This window comes from Tamandua tetradactyla, chromosome 4 (genome assembly GCF_023851605.1).
Source record: "Tamandua tetradactyla isolate mTamTet1 chromosome 4, mTamTet1.pri, whole genome shotgun sequence".
Classification (NCBI taxonomy): domain Eukaryota; kingdom Metazoa; phylum Chordata; class Mammalia; order Pilosa; family Myrmecophagidae; genus Tamandua; species Tamandua tetradactyla.
Genome location: NC_135330.1, coordinates 80148296 through 80169332, shown reverse-complemented (window position 1 = coordinate 80169332; position 21037 = coordinate 80148296). Strand labels below are relative to the sequence as shown.

The following is a 21037-nucleotide window of genomic DNA, read 5'->3' as shown; positions in this document are numbered from 1 at the left end:
AGGTAGGAAACAGATCCTTTGATTCTTGAGACTAGAGAGTCTAAATGTGATTACCTTCCAGCCTTCAGAGTAGCCAACCAAAGGGGGCAATTTAAAGGGCATTGAGAGGATTCCCTATCCTAAAATCACATTTTGGACATAGTTTAATTAATCAAAGTTCTTTTTTTTCATTGAAGCACTTACTTTTTAACTGTCTTCCTTTAACTTGTTAGTAATTACATATTAAAGACATTTTGTGGGGAGAGGAAGGAAAAATATGGTTAGTATGGATTAGTTCAGTAGTTACATTTTTCTAACTAAAATCATACAACATGCACTCTGAAAGTGCAACCTGCTATAAGGACAATAAAGGAATGCGTTTTTGATTTGGGAGAAGTAAGTCACCACAGCCCTGACTACGAAGGCCTAAGGTCGGTACTGGCAAATAGGAATAGCTAACACACGTTTTTATATCCTACTTCATTCCGGCATCAACCTGAAAGACTGGCACCTTCAATTAAAAAAGGTGGGAGGAGCAACACACTGCTCCAGAGATTCAGGGACTGGGCCCAGACCACAAACCTGCTAGCAATTCCTCTGGGATCTAAACCCAGGTCTCCTGCCTCCAAGCATGGGCCCGCACTCCACACTGCTGGGAGACTGGGAAAGCCTTGGGAGAGGTGGGCATCAAACGTGTAGAAACCGATGTTCAAGCAGAGCCGAGGGCACCAGGAGGCTAGCCCTGTACCATAGTCAGCTCTGCACACAACATGGGTTTCTTGAATGTTCTTCTTAGACAGATGTGAGAGAAGTGACAAATAAGTACAGACATACCTGAACAATCAGAGCCTGGGCAGACTCCAGGATGTTTACTCTGACTTTTATCATGATGACCATAATACTAAGAATTTCCTTTTAGGTAGCTGCTACCTCATGCAGGAATTCAGAGTGAAATGAAATATATATTTATCACCACAACCTCATGGGGAGTACGCAAAGCACACTGGCTCCAGTTACAGGGAAACTGTGCTTAAATCCTGCCCCAACTCCTTTCTTAGCAATGCACTCTTAGGCAGGGAAATTAACTTCTCTGAGGCCTAGTTTCTCTTCTCAACAGTGGGGATAAAAATAGTATCTATACTTCATAAGTTTTTTACTGTGAGGATCAGAAGAGATAATGTATGAAAAAGGCCAAGCACAGAGGTTGTGCAGAGCTATTCCAACAGGGATGAACCCAGTGTTTAACATATGCTGTGATGAAACAGTCTGCGAACGTATATGATGAGCATAGAGCAGAATTAACCTGAAAGAGGCAGCAAGAATCTTACCTCTGGATCTTTATTCCACTGAACGACATACTCCCAACAGCAGTGTGCATGCAGCACATCTAGCTCAAGGCTGCAAGGAAACTGCTCGTAGGCTAAAGGCAGCAAATCTGAAAGCCAGAGAGATGTGTAACGTGTTATTCTTTCCTTAATGAAAAGCCAGCCACGTCTCCACTCTAGATTTCAAATTCCTCGTCACCCATGGATTACCTGGTATGGTTCCCAAGCCAATCTCCACCTCTGATGCTTCAAGGAAAGCTCTATTAATACCTTCTTTTGGTTGATCTGGGTTTTCTACATCTCTTTCTTTCCTAGCCAGTTTTAGAACTTCAGGGCTTAAGTCTTGTTTAAATATCCACTTGGCTACACTGTCCGCAATGCCACCTATAGTGTGAAGATAAGAAAATGAAAGTTGCCACATACAAGCAAGAGTGTTTGTAAAGGAAGCCAATGTGCTGCACTGCTCCGCATTTCTTTAGCAGACATCTAGTGCCACCTTCAGTTCTGAGCCTGAAGGCGACCCCTATAAAAGTCATGAGGTTTACTGCACTGTTACCACCTACCGCTTAACTTATGAGGGCAAGTGGGACGGATACTTGATATCCAAGGGCATCACTATACTCTCAGAAAATACTACATAAATAAAAATGCATACACGTATAAATCTGTATACCACATACCTTCTATATTCACAAATATAAAATATTCTCTACCAGACACAGGAGGAAGGAATGAGCACATCTTTAAATGACTTTTATTTAAAATATAAGTGAACACACACTGATTAACACAGAACTTGTCTAGGCTTTTTACAGCAACATAATTTAACTATCAATAGTCAACTAGCTTGCCCATATGAAATATTTATGGGCAAAATAAACCCATAACTAATCAATAAAACATGATGACAAGCCATGTGTCAGTCATCAATACAAATGCAAGCGGAAAAACATTCAAGATATATGAATTATTTAAAAAATTATATTCTTCTACAATTTACCAAAACTCTTTCTTGATCATGACCCTAAAACAACTTCTATTTTGATTCAAATAAAAACCTTTCCACAAAAGAATACTTCACATTAAATTCACAATTAAATGTGGAAATAAATGGGGACAGTGTGCTGGCTGATTTACTTTCTTATGTTTGGCTTCTAAATCACTCAGCAATTCTCATTCCAGAATTATATCTATCATTATATTTTTAGGTTAATATTAAAATGGTGTCCCTGAATTTTTATCAGGTGGCAGGATGGAATATAGTGAGTTGACAATTAAAAATTGTCACAAGTCATAAAAATCGAAAAAGCAAATTAATTAAATAAAAATCTATAAACACCTGAATATTTTAAACCTAGAAATACAGTCATTCAAGAACAGAATGCCTAAGAGAGCTGCTAAGAACTCTGAGCACACAAAGATAATTCAAAATTTAAGATTCTTGTGGTCCTGCAGTATATATGCACAGGAGCCCAAATGATTCCAGGACTATAGAAAGCGCTGCATCAGAGAAGAGGTATAAAGTTCTGTGGAAATTACGAAGAATAAGAGAAAACTTGCAGTTAGTGGATCATAAAAGGTTTGTGGAGGAGACAGTATTTGAGCTGGGTCATGAAAAGATGAATAAGATTTAGATATCTATGAGTGGGAGAGTAGGGGAGAATGAAGAGTACCAGCTCAGGTCCAAATATGGGGAATCACACAGATACTTATTTTAACTAAAATCGAGCAAGCTAGAAAGAAAAGGAAAAATGGGTTGTATTCAAAGTCAAAAGTTCTCAGAGAGCAAACTCAAGGTGCTGTATTTTGTTCTAGCAGTTCTCCAACTTTTTTAGATTCAAGACCCCTTTATATGCTTAAAAATTATTAATGGCTCCAAAGAACTTTGCTTTATGGGTTATAGCTATCAATATTTATGGTAATAAAAGTTAAAAACTATGCTTATTAATTCACTTAAAAATAATAAACCCATCAATGTTAGCATATTTACGAAAATAACTATTTCCCAAAGCAAAAAAAATATTTTCCGAGAAGCATGGCATTGGTTCACACTTTCACAAATCTCCAGAAGGGAGGACCCTGAAGTCCTCTACCACTCTTTGAGGAACTGCAACGTATTTTGCAAGGCAAGGGAAGCAGCTCGGGTTTTCTGAGAAGGGAACCAGCAGGATCAGACTGTGAGACGATTAACTGAAAAGGAGTACAGACAGGGTTTATTGCTTGCTTCTTTTTAATGAGTGTATTTTCTCTTTCCCTATTCTTTCAGCCATTTCTATAAAACAAACCAATAATTTAAAAAAATACAATGCAAATGCTCAAATAAGCTTCAGGTTACCTTTTCCTCCTTCTAGCAGTTTTTTGACAGAAAGCCTCGGAAGTGGCTCAGCCTGCAGTGCCGACACCGTGGCGGTCCGAGGGCTCACTGTGCTGCGCAGCAGAGTCTGAAGGATGAGACAATCCTCCAGCTGTTTCAGCAGGAGCTTCCAGTACTCGGTGTCAAGAGAAAGGGCCTCCCAGGAATCCGTGAGGCCCTCTGAATCAGCACCCAAAACTGACTGGGAAGACTAACAGAAAATGCACCGGTGACATTGAGCAAAGATTCAGTATCAACCTTAACTTGAATAAGCTTTTAACGCAAAAATATATGTTGACGGATAATCAGTATACATCACAAAGCAACACACAGATGGCATTTCACAATTACTATGTGGCTGGACGAAACCTGAGGGCCACAAGCGGACTGGAGACTTAGGGGCCACTAGATGGAGTTCGGCCAATTAAAAAGAGACTTACAGTAATGGCCCTGTTTCAACCAACACACATTTCAGAAAGTTTTCTGGGCCATCCTTGGCGAGGGTCACAGCGTTTTCTATCAGTGCCAACGAGCATACTGGTAACTCCTTAGGATGATTCACCAAGTTAAAAAGTGCACATGAAATTCTTCTACTCTCCAACATCGTGAACATCTTAAGCTAGTAATATAAAATTTAGCTATAATCTACCGAAATTAACAGTTTTATGTGAACCTGCATCCAATTCAATGTAACATCCCCCTAAGAAAAAATATCTAATCCACCTTTAGATATAACGGATGTCACTCATTTAAAATAAATTTGAGTCCTCAAGAGATGAGGGAAAAACACAAAGTAAAAAGTCAAGTCAATAGGAGGGCAGTGCAATGGTGGCGCAGTGGCAGAGTTCTCGCCTGCCATGCCAGAGACCCAGGTTCAATTACTGGTGCCTGCCCATGCAAAAAAATAATAATAAAATAAAATTTAAAAAGTCAATAGGTGATAGAATGCTTGCCTTCTATGCAGGAGACCTGGTTTGATTCCCAGACCATGCACCCAAAAAAAGAGTCAATAGGAAACTTTCACTTGCATTCAAAACAACATTATCAAAAGCAGCCTATTAACTCTGGAGGTCACTCTTATGCAAGCTTCACTTAGACACCGCTACCTACCATAAGTTGCCAAACCCCAACCAAAACCATTCCAGACAATCCTAAAGAACAACTAGGGCAATATATGAGATTCTACAAAGGTTCTATGCACTAGCATAACTTTCCAGAAACCTACAACCTCCAGATGGGTCCCTGGACCAGGTAAGTCCTGAAACTAGAGGGCCCTGCCTCTCTAGAACATCAACCAGTTCCATCTCCCATCCCATATTATCAACAGCCCCTTCCCAACATGAAAAGTTAGAATGGCCATAATCCAAACACCCCTAAAGACTGAGAGAAAGATCAAAGGTGATGGCAGAGTTATACAGAGAAGCTAAGATTTAACAAATGAGTATGACTGCTGAATCATTATATTGATTTTTCTTTTAGTCTCCAGTATCTTAGAGAAGCTAGAAGTAAAAATTTTAATTGTGGAATTGTAATCCATACCAAACTCTGAAATCTGTTCTACAACTAATTATTGCAATGTGCTTTGAAATGAATTCCTTTTTTGTATATATGTTATTTTTCACAAAAATGAAAAAAAAAAAGTCAACTGTGATGATAAAAAAATATACATATTCCTTCTAGTCTCCAATGTTCTGGAGCAGCTAGAAGGAAAAATCTGAGACAATGGTATGGCAGCCCATGACAAACTCTGGGCTCTGTCCTGTAACTACCTGTTGAAGAGTGCTTTGAAAACTACTGTTTTTTTCTTTCTTTGCTTTGTATATATGTTATATTACACAATTAAAAAGAAGTTTAAAAAAAGCAACCTATTTTATTTTACCTTCCTTTAGGGAGGTAAACTGTAGAATTCCAGAGCTAGAAGTAACAGAGTCTAACCCTGACCTCTTTTACACGAAATTGCAGTCAGGAGGCTCATTTTAAAGGAACTCACTACAAATCACCCCAATTTTGATACTTTTACCCTCATTCCATGTGGCAATCAATAAATTCAAGTATTCATATCATCTGAATAAACTAATTGAGGGGTGCACCCTGCACTCTTTCAAAAACAATTAAGAACCTGTTGGGCACACACTTCAGATTCTAAATGTGCCACAGTACCAAAAAAAGGGAAATCGGCCCCTTTGCAAACTAGCTGGCTACAACTCACCGCTGCACCCATGCCAGCTTACTTTTTTCTCCGTCATGTTGTTTGATATCTGTGTAGCCACAGAATGCCCAACATGCGCAGATAACAGGGCAGCCCCATTGTTCTCGGCCTGCACACAAGCCATGCGCATTTGCTGCCACCACGGGGACACAGACTGGGCGTCCCAGGTCTCCTCCATGGCCACTATGGGAATGGGGAAAAAAACAAGCTGGTCAATGCTCGGCAATTTTTTCCATCCAATCTATCATGTTAAACATAAATGCTTCAAAGTCAAATTTCCCACTGATGTATTTCTATACATCTGAATGAATCAGAAAATACAGAGACAATCTATTTTATTCAGGACACTTACACTCCATTTATTTATAAATCCTGTGAGTCATCTTGTTGATGAATCAATTTTAAATCTCTATTTGGAGTATCATTACTGAAAACTACTACTGAATATCTTAATATAATACACTTTTGCTAATCATGACAAAAATAATAAGAAATGTATTCTCTCCACCAAAGACCATTCAATTTGCCTGAGTAAGAAAATACTTTGTTCACATATTTACTTTTCATAAATTAATACATACCTCACATGCACTGAGAGCTTTCTATTAATACTTAAAACAATCTCCATGGTGAAATGCTTTGCATACTGTAATCTCCTTTTGTCAAAAGAAATTGTCCTCCCTCCATGTTTTTGAGGTATTTTAAGCACTAAACTTCGTTTCCAAGAGCAGTACCATAAATTCCTGAGAACTCTGAATGTCAATACAGACAAAATCAGCATTTCACCTTTCATCTTGCTCAGCAGGGACAGCACTGCGTGAAGACAGCAGACGGACTGTGGTTTATCCAAAATATCTTTTTCCTTAGAAAGCCAAACACTCAGGAGCAGAGACTGAAATAAAATTTAAGTCTTTTTCAGTCTAAAACAATGCTTTAACATAAACAAAATCTTGCACCTTTGTAGAGAGCATGTGTATGTATGAGAGATTCAGCCTTCTGGGTTGGGAAACAAGTGATGGCAACATTTGGGAAACAAGTGATGGCAACATTATATCAAGTGATGTGAGAAGCAGAACAGGGACCTGGTCTCTGAGGAGATTCCTTACCAGGGGTCAAATATCTAAATTCTGCCATTTCCCTCCCTTCTTTGGGTTAAGCATTGCCTTCGAATTCAGGTACACATTGCTAGAAAGGAATCAACCACACCAATATGCATTTGCTCTACATCCGAGGGTGCCACAGGTTGTAAACTGTGACTGGGGAAAAGCAGGTCTAATCTGGGGCTATGGAACATCCCTTATCCTTGGCCATAAAAATTTACTGTAGGGTTGGCAGTGAGGAACATGTATGTAAAACTACAAAATGCCATTTTTTGAAGTCACAAAAAAAATAGTTTAAACAAAAACACTCAATCTTGACTCAGCTGGGCTACACCTTAACTGTAACCTCATCAAAGGGTAATTAATAGCACAATTATAAAAGTTTGCTGTCACAAATTGTAACATCTGTTCCACACTGATACAGGGTGCTGATGGTGGAGTGGTATATGGGAAATGTGTATTTTAGACATGACTGTTCTGTAAACCCACAACTTCTCTAAAAAATAAATAAATAATAAAAAAAGAACAGAAGTTCTCAACAGACCAACAAGAAATAAAGGAATTAAATTAGTAATAAAAAAACATTCCAACAAAGAAAATTCTAGGACCAGATGGCTCTGTGGAATTTTACTAAATATTTAAGAATAATTAACACCAATCCTGCTCAGACTCTTCCAAAAAACTGAAGAGGAGGAAATATTTCCTAACTCATTCTTGAAGTCAGCATTACCCTAAACCAAAGTCTGATAAAAAGTATCACAAGAAAAGAAAATTACAGACCAATATCCTCTAGGAATATAAATGTAAAAATTCTCAACAAAATGCCAGTAAACTGTATCCATCAAGTGGGAGTTATCCCAAGAATGAATGGTGGTTAAATATAAGAAAATTAGCATGGTCATACACCATATTAATAAAACAAAAGAAAAAACACATGATCACCTCGATTGACACAGAAAACACACATGACAAAATCCAGCATCTTTGCTAATAAAAACAGTAAGACTTCTTAACATGATGTTTCAGTCTGCTAAAGCTGCCAAAATGCAATATGCCAGAAATGAACTAGCTTTTAGCACTTAGAATTTCTTAGCTTACAAGTTATAATTCTGAGACTGTGAAAATGTTCAAATTAAGGCATCAATAGGAGCTACCTTGCTTGAAGAAAGGCTGCTGGCATTTGGGACACTCCTGTCACATGTGGAGGCACACGGCCAACATCTGCTGAAAATTTATAGAATAAACAATTCACCAAAGAAGATACACAGAGGACCAATAAGCAACATCCATAAGGACTCCACCACCAAGAACGAGAGAACATGCCCAGGAAAAGCACCTGACACCACAGCTAGCTTGGGATGTCAGCCCCCTCAGCTCTGCAACCTTGAGCTACTTTGGGGAACCTGGAAGCCAGTAAATGGACTTTCTCTGCTCACAGACCATCCAACTAGTGCACTGAGCCTACCGCGCACCTTTACACACAAAGGCCCAGAACCCTCAGTAGTGCAAAGACAGGGAGGTGTGGAAGAGGAAGCTAAGCCGTCCTCTTAACCAGCCACATGCCCAAGTGTGTTGGCCACCCCCCAGACCTGTACCTCTCCCTCTGCACGCATGCACACACCCCTATGCACACAGCCCCTGCACTGAGCAGCTCCCGCGATCAGCCTCCCACTGTGCCCTGCCTCCATGTCCCTGTGCCGCACCCTGCCCGTTTGCAAGGCCTGCCCATGCCGCACCCTGTCCCTGCACCTCCACCCTTGACCCCATGCCCCACACTCAATATCCCCAGGCACCTGCACAGTGCCCGGCCCCACACCATCCTGCCCCACGCTGCCCTGTGTACTGCACCCTGCCCCACACCCATCCTGCAAATACAAAACCTTAGAAAACTGAGGGAAACCAACTTCCAAAGTAACTTTATCAAGATAATTTAATTGGAAGACAACAGAAAATCACACAGCATACGAAGATGCACAAATACAACTTAGCCTAATGACCAAATTTAAACACCAAAGGAGATACAGACTTCAGAACAACTAATCAAAGATGTTCCTATAACTCTACTAAATAAGTTTAATGGCTTGGCTAATGACATAAAGGATATCAAAACCACACTAGAGGCTGTCACCATTCTAGGCTTCAGTCTGGATGTGCACAGCCCTGCGTAAAGCTCCTTTGATTGAGTTTTGGTCTCTTCTTTTCTCTCCCAGTCAGAAAAACTTACCAATAATCATATGATTTTCTCCTTTAATCTGGTCATGGTGATTTAAATTAATTGATTTAAATCACCTGTGCTTTTGGGATAACCCAAAAAGTGAAAAAAAATTTTTTAAATACACTAGAAGAGCATGAAGAATGTGAAAGAGTAAGTAGAAAAATAGCAGATATCACATAGATGGAAGATACTGTAGACAAAAACAAAAACATACTAGAGACACACAACAGCAGATCTGACGAGGCAGAAGAAAGAATAAGTGAACTAGAGGACAAGAGAATTGAATTTGAACACACAAAAGAATAAAAGGCAGAAAAGATGGAAAATTTAAATTGGATCTCAGAGAAATGATGGAAAACACAGAGCACACAAACATAAGAATCATTGGTATCCCAGAAGGAAAAGAAAAGAGTAAAGGGATAGGAAGAGTTGTTATGGAGATAATGGGGGAAACGTTTCCAACCCTTATGAAAAACATAAATACGCAAAGCAAAGAAAGTCCAACGAATCCCAAACAGAATAAATCCAAAACACATACTAATCAGTCTGCTAAATGCTGAAGAAAAGCAGAAAATCCCAAAAACAGCAAGAGAAAAGTGACTCACCATATACAAAGGAAAACACATTTGACTGAGTTTAGACTATTCAATAGGCACCATGGAGGTGAGAAGGCTAGTGGCATGATGTATTTAAGATCCTGAAAGAGAAAGACTTCCAGCTAAGAATTCTGTTTCCAGCCCAACTGTCCCTCAAAATTGAGGGGGAGATTAAAAAATAACTAAAAAAAAAAAAAAAAATCGAGGGAGAGATTAAAATTTTCAGACAGACAAAGGGAGAGAAAATGTGTCAACAGGAGACTGGTCCTACAAGAAATACTAAAGGGAGTTCTGTCGGCTGAAAAAAGATTTAAAAGGTAACTAATGCAACCAAGGGAATGCAAGAATCCAAAAACCATAGGACAGGCTGTGAAGCTGGCAGCTCCAATCAAGGGTCTCGACAAACCACGGGAGTCGCTAGCTGACTGAAGAGGCAGTGAAGTCTCTCTCCCTTAAAAATCCTGGATTAGCTTGTTTGCAGGAGGCACGTTCTTAGTTGATCATGGATGTAATCAGCCACAGCTGCAATCAACAGACTGATGATTTAATAAACCAGCCTTCCTGTTTATCAACCAGCCACAAAATATCCTTGTGGTAACAATTAGGCCAGTGCTTGCCTGACCAGACAACAAGGCATTACCACCTGGCCAGGCTGACACCTGAACCTAACCATCACAACCTCCAGGGTAACTTAAAGGATAAAAAGAGAAAGAGAGAAAAGAATATATATATCTGACAAATAAAATCCAAAGGATAAGATGGTAGATTCAATAACTGCTTTTACAGTAATAATTTTGACTGTTAAAGGACTAAACTCACCAATTAAAACATACAGATTGGCATGCACAGGCAACAGTGGCTCAGTGGCAGAGTTCTCGCCTGCCATGGTCGAGACCCAGGTTCAATTTCCAGTGCCTGCCCATGTAAAAATAAATAAATAAATAAATGATTAAAAAAATTAGATGCAGATTGGAAGAATGGGTCAAGAAATATGATCTGTCAGGTTTTAGACGGTAGCCGACTGAGAAATCAGAGAAACTGAGTTCGAGTTTAAAAAGTTTATTGTCCCAGGGCGAGGTTCCCGGGTCCGGGTGCTCAGAGTGTGGGCCAGGGAAATCGTGCCCCCCTAGGAGCCAGCGGGGTTAGGTGTAGGCTAGCTAGTGGGGGTGCTGACGATGCCTACGGGGCCTCCTGTGGTAGGTTAGGAGTTTCGTGCGCTTTAGGGCCGGGGGCATAGCTACGGGCCGTGTGCAGTGGGGTCCTTTGTTTGTCAGGGCAGGTCCTGATTGGCTGAGGTTGAACAGCTGTATGCCTGGATGTTCACGGTTTTAGTTCGGGTGGGGACCTTCCAGCCAGAGGCTACCGGGCCAGGCCTTACATGATCCATCTAAATGCTGATTACAAGAGACTCATCTCAGACCCAAGGATACAAATAAACTAAAAGTGAAAAGGTAGAAAAAGATGTTTCATGCAAGTTATAACCAAAAGAAAGCAGGACTAGCTATACTAATATCAGACAAAACAGAGTTTTAAATTCAAAGACATCATAAGAGAGAAAGAAGGACACTACATATTAATTAAAGGGAAAATTCGCCATGAAGAAATAGCAATCATAAACATTTATGCTTCCAATCAAGGAGCTCCAAAGGACATAAAACAAACATTGGAAAAACTGAAGGAAGCAACAGATGTTATAACAGTAACAGTGGGAGAATTCAATACACAACTCTCCTCTATAGATAGAACAACCAGAGGATCAACAAGGAAAGAGAATTTAATGTGATCAATGAATTAGACCTAACAGACATATATAGATCATTTGAACCCAAAATACTGGGATATACATTCTTCTCTAGTGCTCACTGAACATTCTCCAGGATAGATCATATGCTGGGGCACAAAACAGGTCTGCATAAATTTAAAATGAATGAAGTTATTCAAAGCACTTTCTTTGATCATAATGCAATGAAGCTGGAAATCAATAACCAACAAAGAACCAGAACTTTCACAAATACATGGTGATTAAAATAACACACTCTTAAACAACCAGTGGGTCAAAGAAGAAAATGCTAGAGAAACTGGTTAATATCTCAAGATGAATGAAAATGAGAATACAAATATTAGAACAGAAAAGGCAGTGCTGAGAAGGAAATTTATTGTCCTAAACACCTATATTAAAAAAGAGCAAAAATTGAGGACTTAACTGCTCACTTGGAGGAACTAGAGAAAGAACAGCAAACTAAATCCAAAGCAAAGATAAGAAGAGAAATAGCAAAGTATAAAGCAGAATTGAACAAACTGCAGAACAAAAAAACAAGAGGATCAATAAAATCAAAAACTGGTTCTTTGAGAAAAATCAATAAAATTAATGAATCCCTGGATAGGCTGACTTAGAAAAAAAAAAAAAAAGAAGATGCAAATAAAATCAGAAATGAAAAGGGGATTGCTACCATGGACCCTGAAGAAATAAAAACAATCATAAGAGAATATTATGAACAACTATACACCAACAAAGTAAACAACTTAAAGAAAATAGACAAATTCCTAGACCCAGGAACAAGCTATACTGACTCACTAAACAGAAAATCTCAACAAACCAGTAAGTAAAGAGATTCAATTAGTCATCAAAAAATCTTCCTGCAAAGGAAAACCCAGGGCCAGATGGCTTCACATTGGAATTTATCAAACATTCAAAAAAAAAAAACTAACACCAATCCTGCTTAAACTCTTCCAAAAAAAAAAACTAAGGAAAGAGGGGAACATTACCTAACTCATTTTATGAAGCTAACATCACCCTAATAGCAAAACTGGGTAAAGTTGCTCTAAGAAAGGAAAACCATAGGGGCAATCTCCCTAATGAATACAGACGCAAACATTCTCAACAAAGCACTAGCAAATCGAATCCAATGACACAGTAAAAAAATTACACACCACAACCAAGTGGGGTTTATACCAGAAATGCAAGGGTGATTCAACACAAGAAAATCAATCAATGTAACACAGCACATTAACAAACTGAAAGGGAAAAATCACATGATCATCTCAACTGATGGTGAAAAAGCATTTGACAAAATTCAGCATACTTTCCGATAAAAACATTTCAAATATAGGAATTGAAGGAAACATCCTCAATATGATAAACGGTATACATATATGAAAAAAACTACTTTGAAGACTTGGAAAAACTAGTTAACAAATGCACCTGGAAGGGAAAGAAGCCCTGAATAATTAAAAGCATCCCAAAAAAGAACAATGAAGTGGAGGGTTTAACACTCCCTGATTTTAAACTTACTATAAAGCTACTTTACACCCAAAGCACAAGCAATGAAAGAAAAAATAAATAAATGGGAACTACTAAAATCAATTGCTTTTGTGCTTGAAAACACTTTGTCAAGAACATGAAGAGGCAGCCAAGTCAACGGGAGAAAATATTTGGAAATCACATACTGGAAAAAGGTTTGATATCCTGTATACATACAGAAATCATACAACTCACAACAAAAGAACAAACAACCCAATTATAAAATGAGCTAAAGATATGAGTAGACATTTCTCAGAAGAGCAAATAGAGATGGCTCAAAAGCACATGAAGAGTGAGGAGTTAATGCTTAAGTGGTATGGAGTTTCTATTTGGGGTGATGGAAAGTGTTGGTGATGACAGTAACAAAATATTGTGAAAATATTTCATCCCAATGAATTGTATACAGGCATACCTCATTTAAAGTACTCCACTTTATTGTGCTTCATAGATACTATGTTTTTTACAAATTGAAGGTTTGTGGCAACCATGTGGTGAGCAAATATATCAGCATCATTTTTCCAAAAGATGTACTCACTTCATATCTCTGTGTCAAGATTTCAAACATTTTCATTATTATTATATTTATTATGCTGTCCTGTGATCAGTGATGTTTGACGTTACTACTATAATTGTTTTGGGGCACGACAAAACGCACCCATTTATGAGGGCAAAATTAATAGACATTGTGCGTGTTCTGACTCATCCACCAACCAGCTGTTCCCGACTCTATCCCTTTCCTTCTTTCCACCTTCTATTTCCTGAGGCACAACAATATTGAAATTAGAACAATTCACAACTACAGAATGGCCTCTAAGGGTCTGAGTGAAAGGAAACATTTGCACGTCTCTCACTTTAAATCCAAAACTAGAAAAAGATTAAGTTTAGTGAAGAAGGCTGTCAAAAGCCAACAGACCAAAAGCTAGGTCTCTTGTGTCAAACAGTTAGCCACGTTGTGAATGCAAAGGAAAAGTTCACAAAGGAAATAAAAAAGCACTTCTCCAGCAAACACATGAATGATAATAGAGTAAAATGGCCTTATTGCTGATATAAAGTAAGTTTTAGTGACCTGGATAGAAGGTCAAATGAGACAAGATATTCCCTTAAGTCAAAGCCTAATCCACAGGAAGGCCCTAACTCTTCAATCCTATGAAGGAAAAGAGAGGTGAAAAGGCTGCAGTAAAGATTGAAGCTAGCAGAAGTTGGTTCATGAGGTTTAAGGAAAGAAGGTACCTCCGTAACATAAAACTGCAAGGTAAAGCAGCAAGTTCTCCAGAAGATCTAGCTAACACACTGAAGATGGTGGCCACACTATACAATGGATTTTCAATGTAGATGAAACATTGAAAGATACCATCTAAGATATGCATAGCTAGAAAGGAGAAGTCAACACCTGGATTTAAACTTCAAACGACAGGCTAACTCTCCTATTAGGTGATAATGTAGATGGTAACCTTAAATTGAAGCGAAAATTGCTCATTTACCATTCTGAAAACGCTAGGGCTCTGAAGAATTATGCTAAATCTACTCTGTACTGTATAAATGGAACAAGAAAGCCTGGATGAGAAATATCTGTTTACAACATGGTTTGCTGTATATTTTAAGCCCATATTGAGACCTACTGCTCAGAAAAAAAAAAAAGATGTCTTTTGAAATGACTGTTCATTTGACAATGTACTGGTCACCCAAGAGCACTGATGGAGATGTACAGTGAGATTAATGCTGTTTTCATGACTACGAATGCAACATCCTTTCTGTTGTCCATGGATCAAGGAGGATCAAATTTCAAGTCTTATTATTGAAGAAATACATTTAGTAAAGCTATAGCAGCTATGGATAGTGATTCTTCTGATGGAGCTGCGCAAAGTAAATTGAAAACCTTCTGGAAAGGATTTACTATTTTAGATGCCATTGAGGACATTCATGATTCTTAGGAAGACATCAAAATATCAATATTAACCAGAGTTCAGAAGATACTGATTTCAACCCTCATGGATGACTTTGAGGGGTTCAAGAATTCAGAGGAGTATGTAATTGGAATTGTGGAGGATTAAGCTAGAAAGCTAAAATTAGAAGTGGAGCTAAAGATGTAACTCAATTGCTGCAATCTCATGATAAAATTTGAATGGAGAAGGAATTGCTCCTTACGGTTGAACAAAGAAACTGGTTTCTTGGATGGAATCTATTACTGGTGAAGATGCTGTGAACGTTGTTGGAATGACAACAAAGGATTTAGAATATTACATCAATTTAGTTAATAAAGCAACAGGCTCTGAGCGGACTGAGTCCATTTACAAAAGTCCTACTATGGATAAAATGCTGTCAAACAACACTGCAGGTTACAGAGAAATCTTCCATCAGGATTCAATGTGGCAAATCTCACTGTTGTCTTATTTTAAGAAACTGCCACAGCTGCCCCAACTTCCAGCAACAACTATCCTGATAATCACAAGCCATCAACACTGAGGCAAGAGCCTCCACCAATAAAGACTACAACTCTCTGAAAGCTCAGATATGGCTAGCATTTTTTAGTAATAAAGTATTTTTAAGTTAAGGTATTATATTGTGCTTTTAGACATAATGCTATTAACTACAGTATAATATAAACATAACTTTTATATGTACTCGGAAACAAAAAAATTCGTGTGACTAACTTTATTGCAACATGTGCTTTTTGAAGTGGTTTGGAACTGAACCTGCAATATCTCTGAGGTATGCCCATACTTGAAAGTGGCTATGTGATTAATTCTAGATTGTATGTCATCAGAATAAAAATTAAAAAAAAGAAAAACCAATCCATAGAACTGTACAACACAAAGAATGAACCTTTACATACACTATGGACTGCAGTTAATAAGTATAACAATAATTGCTATATCAATTATAATAAAAGGCTATACTACTGCAAAACGTTAAAAGCAAAAACTGTGGAAGGGGATATATGGGAGCTCTGTACTTGCTGCATGATTTTTCTGGAAACTTACCACTAATCTATTAAAAATTAAATTTAAAAAATTATAACCTACTTTATACATTTTTTAGCACAGTAAGAATAAAGTTATAGACTTCTGCCTTAGGAGTTTAGGCAGGGAAATTTCTTGTGTACACCACACACTTAACATGCATGTGCACATATAATATGTATGGGCAAGTGCAAAAAATATTTTTTAAAGCAGTTTTATTGTAGGATCATATATATCCAATAAAATTCACTAATTTTAAGAGTGGTAACTCATACCATAAATATGATAAAGTACATTTGCCATTATCCAGAAAGTACCCTTGTGACTTTTTGAACTCAATCTCCAACTCCTATTCTCATTCCTTAGCAAACACTGATCTGCTTTCTGTCATTATATTTTTGCTTGTTATACTATTTCATGTAACTGAAATAATACAATAGTCTTTCCTTTTTGGATTCTTTCAGGTGGTATAATGCTTCTGGAAATTCACTTAAGGTATTTGTGCATCAGTAGCTCAATCTATTGTATAGATATACCATAATTTATTTACACATTTATCAGTTGGTGGATATTTAAGTTGTTTCCAGTTTGGGTTATTATGAATAAAGTGTCTATGAACATTTTATTCCAAGCCTTAGTATGAACATATATTTTCATTCCTCTTAGATAAATACCTAGGGGTGAGATTACTAGATTTCACTGTAAGTTTTTTTTTTTCCAACTTTATAAGAAATTTCCAAAGTGACTATATTAATCTGCATTTCCCCTTGATGAGAGATTAGAGCTTTGAGTGCCCCATAGCCTCATCAACACTTGGTAGGGACAGTCTTTTTAATTTTAGTCATTCTTGAGGTGCAGAAGTCATTGTGGCCTTGCTGTGCATTTTTCTAATGGCTACTGATACTGAACATCTTTCCATATGAATATCTGCCATTTTTATGTATATTTTTATTTATTTATTTTGACATGGGCACGCTCTGGGAAATGAACCTAGGTCTCTGGAATAGCGGGCAAGAATTCTGCCACTTGAGCCACAGTTGTCCTGCCATGCATTTTTTTTTTATTATTAATTAACGGAAAAAAAGAAATTAACCCAAAATTAGAAATCATACCACTCTACATATACAATCAGTAATTCTTAACATCATCACATAGATGCATGATCATCGTTTCTTAGTACATTTGCATCGGTTTAGAAGAACTAGCAACACAACCGAAAAAGATATAGAATGTTAATATAGAGAAAAAAATAAAAGTAATAATAATAGTAAAAAAAAAAAACCTATAGCTCAGATGCAGCTTCATTCAGTGTTTTAACATGATTACTTCACAATTAGGTATTATTGTGCTGTCCATTTTTGAGTTTTTGTATCTAGTCCTGTTGCACAGTCTGTATCCCTTCAGCTCCAATTACCCATTATCTTACCCTGTTTCTAACTCCTGCTGGACTCTGTTACCAGTGACATATTCCAAGTTTATTCTCGAATGTCGGTTCACATCAGTGGGACCATACAGTATTTGTCTTTTAGTTTTTGGCTAGACTCACTCAGCATAATGTTCTCTAGGCCCATCCATGCTATTACATACTTCATAAGTTTGTCCTGTCTTAAAGCTGCATAATATTCCATCGTATGTATATACCACAGTTTGTTTAGCCACTCATCTGTTGATGGACATTTTGGCTGTTTTCATCTCTTTGCAATTGTAAATAACGCTGCTATAAACATTGGTGTGCAAATGCCCATTTGTGTCTTTGCCCTTAAGTCCTTTGAGTAGATTCCCAGCAATGGTATTGCTGGGTTGTATGGCAATTCTATATTCAGCTTTGTGAGGAACCGCCAAACTGCCTTCCACAGTGGTTGCACCATTTGACATTCCCACCAACAGTGGATAAGTGTGCCTCTTTCTCCGCATCCTCTCCAGCACTTGTCATTTTCTGTTTTGTTGATAATGGCCATTCTGGTGGGTGTGAGATGATATCTCATTGTGGTTTTGATTTGCATTTCTCTAATGGCCAGGGACATTGAGCATCTCTTCATGTGCCTTTTGGCCATTTGTATTTCCTCTTCTGATAGGTGTCTGTTCAAGTCTTTTTCCCATTTTGTAATTGGGTTGGCTGTCTTTTTGTTGTTGAGTTGAACAATCTCTTTATAAATTCTGGATACTAGACCTTTATCTGATATGTCATTTCCAAATATTGTCTCCCATTGTGTAGGCTGTCTTTCTACTTTCTTGATGAAGTTCTTTGATGCACAAAAGTGTTTAATTTTGAGGAGCTCCCATTTATTTATTTCCTTCTTCAGTGCTCTTGCTTTAGGTTTAAGGTCCATAAAACCACTTCCAGTTGTAAGTTTCATAAGATATCTCCCTACATTTTCCTCTAACTGTTTTATGGTCTTAGACCTAATGTTTAGATCTTTGATCCATTTTGAGTTAACTTTTGTATAGGGTGTGAGACATGGGTCTTCTTTCATTCTTTTGCATATGGATATACAGTTCTCTAGGCACCATTTATTGAAGAGACTGTTCTGTCCCAGGTGAGTTGGCTTGACTGCCTTATCAGAGATCATATGTCCATAGATGAGAGGGTCTATATCTGAGCACTCTATTCGATTCCATTGGTCGATATATCTATCTTTATGACAATACCATGCTGTTTTGACCACTGTGGCTTCATAATATGCCTTAAAGTCAGGCAGCGCGAGACCTCCAGCTTCGTTTTTTTTCCTCAAGATGTTTTTAGCAATTCGGGGCACCCTGCCCTTCCAGATAAATTTGCTTATTGGTTTTTCTATTTCTAAAAAATAAGTTGTTGGGATTTTGATTGGTATTGCATTGAATCTGTAAATCAATTTAGGTAGGATTGACATCTTAACTATATTTTGTCTTCCAATCCATGAACACGGTATGCCCTTCCATCTATTTAGCTCTTCTGTGATTTCTTTTAACAGTTTTTTGTAGTTTTCTTTATATATGTTTTTTGTCTCTTTAGTTAAATTTATTCCTAGGTATTTCATTCTTTTAGTTGCAATTGTAAATGGGATTCGTTTCTTGATTTCCCCCTCAGCTTGTTCATTGCTAGTGTATAGAAATGCTACAGATTTTTGAATGCTACAGATTTTTGAATGTTGATCTTGTAACCTGCTACTTTGCTGTACTCATTTATTAGCTCTAGTAGCTTTGTTGTGGATTTTTCCGGGTTTTTGACGTATAGTATCATATCGTCTGCAAACAGTGATAGTTTTACTTCTTCCTTTCCAATTTTGATGCCTTGTATTTCTTTTTCTTGTCTAATTGCTCTGGCTAGAACCTCCAACACAATGTTGAATAATAGTGGTGATAGTGGACATCCTTGTCTTGTTCCTGATCTTAGGGGGAAAGTTTTCAATTTTTCCCCATTGAGGATGATATTAGCTGTGGGTTTTTCATATATTCCATCTATCATTTTAAGGAAGTTCCCTTGTTTTCCTATCTTTTGAAGTGTTTTCAACAGGAAAGGATGTTGAATCTTGTCAAATGCCTTCTCTGCATCAATTGAGATGATCATGTGATTTTTCTGCTTTGATTGTTGATATTGTGTATTACATTAATTGATTTTCTTATGTTGAACCATCCTTGCATACCTGGGATGAATCCTACTTGGTCATGATGTATAATTCTTTTAATGTGTTGTTGGATACGATTTGCTAGAATTTTATTGAGGATTTTTGCATCTATATTCATTAGAGAGATTGGTCTGTAGTTTTCTTTTTTTGTAATATTTTTGCCTGGTTTTGGTATGAGGGTGATGTTGGCTTCGTAGAAAGAATTAGCTAGTTTTCCCTCCACTTCAATTTTTTTGAAGAGTTTGAGGAGAATTGGTACTAATTCTTTCTGGAATGTTTGATAGAATTCACATGTGAAGCCGTCTGGTCCTGGACTTTTCTTTTTAGGAAGTTTTTGAATGACTAATTCAATTTCTTTACTTGTGATTGGTTTGTTGAGGTCATCTATTTCTTCTTGAGTCAAAGTTGGTTGTTCATTTCTTTCCAGGAACCCGTCCATTTCATCTAAATTGTTGTATTTATTAGCGTAAAGTTGTTCATAGTATCCTGTTATTACCTCCTTTATTTCTGTGAGGTCAGTAGTTATGTCTCCTCTTCCATTTCTGATCTTATTTATTTGCATCCTCTCTCTTCTTCTTTTTGTCAATCTTGCTAAGGGCCCATCAATCTTATTGATCTTCTCATAGAACCAACTTCTGGTCTTATTGATTTTCTCTATTGCTTTCATGCTTTCAATTTCATTTATTTCTGCTCTAATCTTTCTGATTTCTTTCCTTTTGCTTGCTTTGGGATTAGTTTGCTGTTCTTTCTCCAGTTCTTCCAAGTGGACAGTTAATTACTGCATTTTTGCCTTTTCTTCTTTTCTGATATAGGCATTTAGGGCAATAAATTTCCCTCTTAACACTGCCTTTGCTGCGTCCCATAAGTTTTGATATGTTGTGTTTTCATTTTCATTCGCCTCGAGGTATTTGCTAATTTCTCTTGCAATTTCTTCTTTGACCCACTCGTTGTTTAAGAGTGTGTTGTTGAGCCTCCACGTATTTGTGAATTTTCTGGCACTCCGCCTATTATTGATTTCCAACTTCATTCCTTTATGATCCAAGAAAGTGTTGTGTATGATTTCAATCTTTTTAAATTTGTTAAGACTTGCTTTGTGACCCAGCATATGGTCTATCTTTGAGAATGATCCATGAGCACTTGAGAAAAAGGTGTATCCTGCTGTTGTGGGATGTAATGTCCTATAAATGTCTGTTAAGTCTAGCTCATTTATAGTAATATCCAGATTCTCTATTTCTTTATTGATCCTCTGTCTAGATGTTCTGTCCATTGATGAGAGTGGTGAATTGAAGTCTCCAACTATTATGGTATATGAGTCTATTTCCCTTTTCAGTGTTTGCAGTGTATTCCTCACGTATTTTGGGGCATTCTGGTTCGGTGCATAAATATTTTATGAT

The 21037-nt window shown here is 37.6% G+C and overlaps 1 protein-coding gene across 2 annotated transcripts in view; it reads right to left on the bottom strand.

Annotated features, from left to right (window-relative positions):
* Positions 1–21037, bottom strand: part of RAB3GAP2 (RAB3 GTPase activating non-catalytic protein subunit 2) — a 159543-nt gene that overhangs the window by 18600 nt on the left and 119906 nt on the right. For both annotated transcript variants that reach the window (XM_077157874.1, XM_077157873.1), the window contains exons 22-26: positions 6653–6758; positions 5889–6049; positions 3640–3868; positions 1515–1688; positions 1308–1414 (exon numbers count right to left, since the gene is read on the bottom strand). In XM_077157874.1, coding sequence (XP_077013989.1) covers positions 1308–1414; positions 1515–1688; positions 3640–3868; positions 5889–6049; positions 6653–6758 — 777 coding nt within the window. The remainder of the gene's footprint in view (positions 1–1307; positions 1415–1514; positions 1689–3639; positions 3869–5888; positions 6050–6652; positions 6759–21037) is intronic.